Genomic DNA, 9,157 nt, shown 5'->3' with positions numbered 1-9,157 from the left:
CAGCGTTGTCTCGTAGGGTTGGGTTGTCTCCGCCCTCAGCGCTGTCTCGTAGGGTTGGGTTGTCTCCGCCCTCAGCGCTGTCTCGTAGGGTTGGGTTGTCTCCGCCCTCAGCGCTGTCTCGTAGGGTTGGGTTGCCTCCGCCCTCAGCGCTGTCTCGCAGGTTTGGGTTGTCTCCGCCCTCAGCGCTGTCTCGCGGGGTTAAGTTGTTGTCTCTGCCCTCAGTGCTGTCTCGCAGGTTTGTGTTGTCTCCACCCTCAGTGCTGTCTCGCAGGTTTGGGTTGTCTCCGCCCTCAGCGCTGTCTCTAGGTTTGGGTTGTCTCCGCCCTCAGTGCTGTCTCGCAGGTTTGGGTTGTCTCCGCCCTCAGCGCTGTCTCGCAGGGTTGAGTTGTCTCCGCCCTCAGCGCTGTCTCGCAGGGTTGAGTTGTCTCCGCCCTCAGCGCTGTCTCGTAAGGTTGGGTTGTCTCCGCCCTCAGCGCTGTCTCGCAGGTTTGGGTCGTCTCCGCCCTCAGTGCTGTCTCGTAGGGTTGGGTTGTCTCCGCCCTCAGCGCTGTCTCGCAGGTTTGGGTTGTCTCCGCCCTCAGCGCTGTCTCGCAGGTTTGGGTTGTCTCCGCCCTCAGCGCTGTCTCGCAGGTTTGGGTTGTCTCCGCCCTCAGTGCTGTCTCGCAGGTTTGGGTTGTCTCCGCCCTCAGCGCTGTCTCGCAGGTTCAAAGTTTTTTCTGTCTTTTCGAGCGTTAATAACAAATACACTCATAAATAATACAACACAATTGGGTGAAATCAATACAATATTATAAGTCATGATCCATAGGAGAATTAAAATAGAAAAAAATTGGATGAAAATTTTTATTTTCAAGAAATACCTCAGTTTTGACATCAAACGGTATCACGTTTTGTTACAGTAGAATAATCTGATGTTGTATCACACATTTGAAATAAATACATACAGTTTTAGCTAACCCAGCTAATATCTCAATTTGGTTGCTGATTAGTTAAAATCAAGGACTTGTTTTATTTTTAAGTTCAGGTAAACAAAAAGTCCTGTGTCTTAAATGTTAGGTTTATTAAATTACCACACTATTGTATTGTGTATCAGTAAAATGCATCAATTTCTTTGCAAACATGGATKTTTAGAAAACAACATGAACTTTTTACTCTTTCTGTGATGCAGTTTTTCAACAGGAAATTAAAGTTTGTGTACCATGTCTTTAAACTCTTTAAATCTGTTTCAGGAGGACGCTCACATTCACATGATATACAAATCTGCTGGACCTGAGGGACTGRGGGATCTCTTTGGTGGTAAGATGTTGGCTGAACAGTTGAAAAACTCAATGGGGAAATTAACATTTTTTATTTTGATGTATTTACTGTTTAATGTAATAATTGTTTTTGTTTATTAGGTGATTTACCAGAACCTCCGTTTCCCAGCCCTCCTTTCCCTGGATCAAAAGTTGTTCACTGGAGAAAAAAGAGACACGTACGTGTTTTGGTCTGGGTTTAATAAAATGCTGATGAACTGATCCTTTGTTGATGCTAACTGCTCTGTTTTTCACATGTTAAAATAATTACTTTCTCCAAACACATCTGCTCTCAGCCCGTCTCCTTTTCTCTCATTCTGCTGTATTTTTTCTTCTTTTCTGAAATATTGATGTGAAGAGTGAGAGTCTGGGTCCAGCCTGGTCCTTTCAGACCCGTGCAGTCAGGATCTGCAGCTGCGCCTGTCTCTGAGCTGCTCTCACACTTTTACAGTCTAGTTTTGCTTTTTGAAAACCCAAACAGATTTTTACGCTCTGTGTGATGCAGGAAGTGGACCTTGGTTTTGWGTGATATTCTCAGCTTGTCGTTGATGTGCAACGTGTTGTCTGTAGAAAAGTGTTTGTTCATCTGTTAGAAATAAGTCCTCTGCTGTCTCCTCTCAGGCTACCAGACTGTCCCCAAGTGTAGAAGATGAGACCAAATACATTGAGCTGATGGTGATCAATGACCACATCATGGTGAGTTTTACCAGCTGCACAAACACAACAACTCATCTGATGCTTAGTGTCTGCTAAATTTACACAAATAAAAATATATTAAATAAAGTTCATCCTGAAGCCAGAAGCAGGTGTTTGTGTTATAAGTGTCTCTACCTGTTTAACTTTTCACCCACAAATCTTTAAATGAAACAGACATGAAGTAAATTAATGTTACCTTTTTACTCATTAAATGATCACTGAACTTCAGGATGTCCAGTTATACACTCATGTATTATGGGTGTTTAATAATTATTATATTGTACCAATATATAATTATTATACTATATTTTTATCATTATTATAGTATAATAATTATTACTATATTATTATTACTATAATTATTGTATTGTTATTAAATTATACCCAGTTATAGACCCATTGTATACAAAACAATGTGTGGATTATTACATGTCAGGTTTTATGCTGTTAGGATTGTTTGAATTAACTAAAAACATTATTTCGTTTGTCACAATTAAAAAAAGAAAGTTCAGAATTAAAAAAAAATCTTAAATATCCTAGTTTGTTAGGACTTAGTTGATTTATTAGCAATCTATTTTATCTGATTTTTATAAACTAGTTTATTTTATTTCTGTTATGTTTATCTTTATTTTATGCCTCAGAGTTGTAAAGTAACTAAGTACAAATACTTTGTTACTTAAGTAGAAATTTTGGTTGTTTGTGTATATACTGAGTAATTATTTTTCAGCCTATTTTACTTCTGCTCCTTACATTTTATACATTTATCTGTACTTTTTACTCCTTATGCTTTAAAAAGGATAAGAAGTAGAAAGTTGTTACTCCTGTTTAATCCTGGCTCGTTAAAAAATACATTTTCTTGATAAATTGTGCCTCCAGGACAGAGTGAATGTGACTGGATGAGAAGTTTAGATATTTACCGTTCTGATACTGTATTACTTTGTACACAACCCATCACAGCTGCACGCCTTTAAAATGGTTTTGGGGGGTTACCTCCCAATAAATGTCATTTTTGAAAGTATAACATCTGACTTTGAGTACTTTTATTTAAGTATMATTTTGAGGAACTTGTTACAACACTGGTCTCATTTAGGTCTTATCTGATTTTAATGTGAAGCAGTTTAGGATTTTATTTTTATTTCAATCATTCGTTTGACAAAAAGCTCAAACAGGTTATTAACGTGTCAAAGAGCTGAAAACATGATTACAGAATAATTCTACGTTCAGGCTCACAGCCGGGGTGACACATCCTGCTGTAGCAGGAAAACAAATCAAAAAAGAAGCACATACTCTGATGAAATTACCTTTTGTTTTCTGTTTCTGTTTTATAAAAGTGTACACACAGTTTAGGTTTACATTCGGGCTCTGGATGAATTGATCCAGATCATAACCCCGCCTCTTCCTGTGTTTCCCCTCGCTGCCCTTCTCTCTCTCTCTTCCCCTCCAGTACAAGAAGCATCGTCTTTCCGTCGGACACACAAATAACAACGCTAAGACCGTGGTCAATATGGCTGACGTGGTAAGAACCGTATCGACCCTCTCCTTGGAAGCTGTCCACAGTCAGTCTCAGAGACACTGATGTGTCAATTAACCAAGCCCACTCTGTGCACCGAAGCCTTCCTCTGGCCTTAATGTGCTTCAGGCAGCCATTAACCAGGCTGACGATGACTTTTCAGTTTTCTGATGCAGCAGCAGCCTTCCTGCAGTACCGTGCAGAGAAGCTTTGAGTATTTACAGTCATGATTGCTGTGTTTCTGAAATCGGACCAGCTCTAACCCTGACGTCTGTAAGCTGAGAGCCTGATAGATCTGCACAGAGCAGAGCTGCTGCTTTTTGTCCTTGGCCTTGATCACATGAAGCAGACTGCATTCAGGAAAGACACAGCTGCACATTATCATGGGATAAGTATAAGTTTACAGACAGAATGGAAGGAAGGTAGGTTCCTCAGCAGCAGGAGGAAAGAACTAAGCTTTAAAGTGCCCGTGACGAGCATATCCTTCTAATACAGGACTGTTCAACTAAACTGCTCCGGGCCGGGGCCACGGTTACTGCAGGCCAACAGCTGAGGGGCCCAACATCCAGAAATTAAAGTTATTATATAAATAAACCAAAGATCTGTTACCTTTGAAATAGTTTATTTTGCTGCATTTAATCATGGATATAACATACAGAACTCTATGTAATAAATTAAACAACATCAAAAACTAAAATAACACATCATACCTCCTATTTAACACAAATATTATTTTAACATCTCTGACTTGCCAACTTTTTAAACCAATTTTATTTTTTACTTTCATAGTTTTATATTCACCTGCTTGTAGTTTTACCTGTCTTTAGTGTGCTTAGAAAAAGTTTTACCAGCTTGTAGCCAAGATTCTGATGTTTCTGTAGATACAAACATGTCTGTGTTGAACTAAAACAACTCAGTAATTAAAGAAGAAAACTGGTGCTCTGGGCTTAAGAGATGAATGAACCAATTGGCGGGCCGCATTTTKGTCACTCACGGGCCACATCTGGCCCGCGGGCCACCAGTTGGATAGCCCTGTTCTAATACAAATAGAAAACCTCTTTGCATTTAAGAAACTTGCCATAATATAAACAATTTTACACATTTTTTGTATAATTTTCATGTTTTCTTTTGAATTTTGCTCAGCCAACATGAAACAGGAAGTGACATCAAAGGAAGTGACATCTCTTTAAGAAAATGACTTCRTTTGTTTATTGAAACAATATTATTTGAACTCAGACTCTTCATCTCTCTCTGATAGTGACTCAAAATAAAAAAATCAGATTCTGCTCTACAGTCTGGTTGTTAGCAGTTGTACCATCGCTCTGTTTACAGTCAGACATTCCCCTGTGACATCACTTCCTGTTTCTTCACAGGCAAATATCTCAACAACTGTTCATCTCAGCRACGTGAAACTTCTTTTGCAAAATGTGATCAAAGTTATCTTTCAAAAAATGTATTCACATTTATAACAAAGATCAGATGTTAGGGGTTCTTTAAACACGTTTTTGTGATCTTCCACACTCCTGTTTGTCCTTCAGACACTTGTTGACTGACAGAACCAGAACCAGTTGACTCGTGTCACAATGAGCAGCTGGGGATGCTAATGAGATGCTAATGCTAATGAGAAAGAGACACACCTGACACTTTGTAAAACCCACTGCGCTGCATCATCATGAACTGTTTTTGTCACTTCCTGTCACACCGAGTCGTTGAAAACAGAAACTTAACRACTTGTCAGTGTTTGACTTTTGGTTGTTGTTGACTCCAGATATTCAGGGAGCAGCTCAACACTCGGATCGTGCTCGTTGCGATGGAAACCTGGTCAGTGGACAACAAGTTCAACATTGATGATGACCCCATGGTGACGCTCAAAGAGTTCATGAAGTACAGGAAGGACTTCATCAAGGAGAAATGTGACTCGGTTCACCTCTTCTCGTAAGTCTGGGCAGCTAAAACAAGATTTGTTTTTAGTTTTAGTTTTTGTGTGTATGTGTGCAGTGTCATTTTAAATCTTCTATTAAAACTTATTTTTTTATTTGCAGAGGGAATCGCTTTCATAGCAGCAGGGGTGGAGCCTCCTACATGGGAGGAGTTTGCTCTCTTACCAAAGGAGGAGGCGTCAATGAGGTGAGAGTTAAACCACAAGTGTGTGTAAAATTAAAATTTACTAAAACACATTTTCATTATTTTGTTTGTACTGAGGAGACATCGGGGATTTTTTTTCTTTTTGCGTTCCCTCGCAAAAGTMGTTWATCASTGTTGTGCTGCTGGTTTATTAACAAACTCACATGTTCACCATTAGTGAGTTAGCTACTGCTTTAATTCAGCTTCACAGTGAATATATCACACAGACACACAGGGAAGTGTGTCATATGATGATATTTTAACACAGTGCAGCCACGCAACATCATTGTCAATTTCACAAACCTGTGGCGACACATCCTGTTTTGGTAACTGGATACTTCAAAATAAAAGTCTGATTTAATTCAGTTCATATACAAAACAATTTTGCGAAGTAACGCAAAAGTATTGCGAGGGAACGCAAAAGGAAAAAAAAAMMCCCATATCCCCTCACAGGCTCCGTAATTTTGCTCACTTTCCCTCTCACTGATAAAAGTTAGTCAGCTGTAAGAACAGTCAGCTAAGTAACAAGAAAATGTTAAAGACCAAATTTTATAGGATTTTACTGTCAGAAAGTGAGGAAAATAATGAAAATGTGACATTATTTAACATTTTATTTTACACTTGGCGCTCCAAAGAAGTGGGCTGATTACAGTGTTGTTGCTTTTTGCAATTAAGCCTCAAAGTAGATCAAATATAAACTGAAGTGAACTGATGGTTTTCCCAAACAGAGCAGCACATCCAGACTTTAGCTTCTGACGGCTGACTGCAGTTTGCAAACGGCTGCTGAGCCGTTGCATGATAGGACACTTCAACTACCTGGATTAATCAGAAAGTCTGACTACGTTTCCAAAAAGACACCCTGAAAAACACTCTGAGATATAAAATAAAACAGGAAGAAGATGTGAGTCAGAGCAGAGCAGTCTGACGCTGCGTTGAGAGGAAAAGACCAAAAGCAGCTGAAATGAGACAAGAACAAAAACCTTTTTTTWATTTGATCTGATCAGACGTACACAGCATGTAGTCAGGTCTGCTGTTTGAAGATTCTTGTTTGTAATTATTTGGAGTGCTCATTAAACTTCACTAATTTCCTCTAATGTTTTCTTTCTCTGTTAAATGAGACATTTTTAGCTTCTTGTCAGTACTGTGTGTTTTCTGCTTTCCTTTCAATCCAAACGTCCTGAACCATTTCTGGACTTCAGAGGGTCTTTAAACGCTCACAAAGAGATCCTGTCTCGCAGAATTTCTTTGCTCCGTCTAAATTTAATATCACGTTTCTTTTCTTCATTCTGTGTGCACCAGTATGGAAAAACACATGAGATGGCGATAACCCTGGCTCAGTCTCTTGGTCAAAATATTGGTATTTTTTCTGACAAGAAGAGGATCCTCAACGGTATGTAGTTAGCCTGTTCTGAACACGTCATACTTTTTATTGAAATATTTGAATAATGTTTCATTTTGATGATTTTTTTCAGGTGAATGTAAGTGTGATGATCGGTGGAACGGTTGCATCATGGATGATGTTGGGTAAGTTAATATCAGCTTTATTACTCCTCTCTCTTCTAGAAAACTCTTATTTTTTACAGACACTGCAGTTTCACATCTGCTTTTGAGCTGATACTCTTAACTTTATTTAAGCTTCCTGTTGCTCTACATGTTTACTGTCTAGTAAAGATATCCTAAAATGTTTTCATAAATCTGTTGTGAACTGGAGTGTTGTTGTAGTTCTAAAATTCACCACTAGGTGCCAGTGCAGATACTTTTATAGGATCGGTTTGAATCATTTGATCTAATTTCTTACTGGCTAAAAGAAGAAACTGGTGCATCAATAAATCTAAGTTTTTCTGTGCTGTAACAGCTTGCTTAGCAGTGTGTGGATTTGTGTGTGATGGTGTGTGTTTGTGAGTGTACACCCCTCTTCTTAAACACTTCTTACGTTCCCCCCTTCCCATCCCGAATGGGACAGCAGGTGAGCTGAAGCTTGCTAAAACGTTGCTTGTGCTGGTTTCTTTGAACAAACCAGCCGCCTCGTAGTGGGTTGTCAGTCATCACAACCTTTTTCATTTCATTCAGCAAAAACCTTCGACCCCCCCCCCCCCCCGGCTCTGAAAAAAACTGAAACTGAAAAAGTGTTTATATTAGAATCTGAAGAATTTCAAACATCTTGTATTTTCAGTTCCAAATATTTTTTTTTCCAGTTTCAAACTTATTACTTGACAGTCATCTGAAGCCCCGCCCACCACGCTAAATCAGGGTCATATGTTTGAAACTGAAAAGACAAGATGTCTGAAACTTTTCCAGATCCTAATATATTATTTTTCAGTTTTTTTGTTTGTTTTTTCTGTTCCAAATCTCTTTTCTTTCCGTTTCAAAACYTTTTTATTTTGAACGAAACATATGACTAATTTGGCTCCATAAGGCCCCGGCTTTTCTGTTTTTAAACAGTATGAACAAATACAGCTCAGTTTTTTATATACTGGGTGTATTTTTCATAATCCTTTTGTATAATTTTATGTAGTTTAATTTATATTTTTGTGGCTTTTGGCCAGTGCCACTGGCTGATCAACAACAAAGAGTTATTATTTTTATTATCCCTGAAAAACACCCTCTCTGCTCTGTGTTCTGAAAGTTCAGACCTTTGTCCGTGTCTATCCGATTGATACAGTCTGCAATGTCATTTTCATTTTATATCAAGAATGATCTATTTAATTTCAGTGTAAAAACCCTGAAACATTCAAAGCTGCTTCACTCAGTCAGTGTTTCAGCTGCYGACAGAGGACAGCTGCTCCTGTCACCTGAACATGGACTGAGACACAATTTGTTTCTCCAAAATCAAGTCAATGGTATTTCAGACGTTGGTATTCAATGAGTGACCTTTTGATAATCTTCTGCATGCCTGACTTATATAACCTGACTACTAACAGTTTTCACATTGTTTTCACAGGGTGTAGCTGCTGTGCACCTCAGCAGGTGTCCAAGTTGTTGTTTTATAAACTGTTTGTGTCCTTGTGGCACTTCTTACACATGTGTACATTTTAAATACACTGAAGCTTTTAGGAACAAATACTTTATCAAAGGAAATGTTTTGGATAAAGATGTAGTTCATATGTTTTGCAGCAGGTTTATGTGGAAAAGTTCTAAACTGTTGATACCTGTAAATGATTCTGAGCAGGTGGATAAATTAATGTGTAGTCCAGGTGGGCTCAGTGTCAGAGAGGGTCTCTGTCTTAAAAAAAACTCCAGGCTCAAAGTTTTTGTTACATTTTTTCATTTTGGTTTCTTTATTTTATGCACCTTTACTTTGTCATCACGTTCACATTAATTAATATTAATCTAACAAGAGCAGATAGCAGCAACTTATAGGGTGCTACGTGTAAAATAAAAAGTAAAAAAAGTCATTAACACATTTCATTATTTAGCTCACTTTTAAGTGTAAAATCCAGTGTAAATATTTCCACTAACATTTTATTTTTGTTTAGCTCAGATTGCTCAGTTAGAAACCATCATCTTCAGCTAACCAGCATTATTATTATTA

At 38.5% G+C, this 9,157-nt stretch overlaps 1 protein-coding gene across 1 annotated transcript in view; it reads left to right on the top strand.

The window, feature by feature from the left end:
- adam22 (ADAM metallopeptidase domain 22) overlaps window positions 1-9,157 on the top strand; it is a gene marked incomplete at both ends in the record, with an annotated part of 44,697 nt that overhangs the window by 20,577 nt on the left and 14,963 nt on the right. Inside the window, 8 exon segments of the mRNA XM_014033053.1 lie at window positions 1,230-1,296; window positions 1,398-1,474; window positions 1,917-1,991; window positions 3,436-3,507; window positions 5,270-5,436; window positions 5,544-5,628; window positions 6,925-7,015; window positions 7,098-7,149. Coding sequence (XP_013888507.1) covers window positions 1,230-1,296; window positions 1,398-1,474; window positions 1,917-1,991; window positions 3,436-3,507; window positions 5,270-5,436; window positions 5,544-5,628; window positions 6,925-7,015; window positions 7,098-7,149 — 686 coding nt within the window.

The sequence above is a fragment of the Austrofundulus limnaeus genome, unplaced genomic scaffold (genome assembly GCF_001266775.1).
Source record: "Austrofundulus limnaeus strain Quisiro unplaced genomic scaffold, Austrofundulus_limnaeus-1.0 Scaffold1611, whole genome shotgun sequence".
Taxonomy (NCBI): Eukaryota; Metazoa; Chordata; class Actinopteri; order Cyprinodontiformes; family Rivulidae; genus Austrofundulus; species Austrofundulus limnaeus.
Note: the sequence above shows the minus strand (reverse complement) of the source record. Positions and strands in the feature narration are given on the sequence as shown.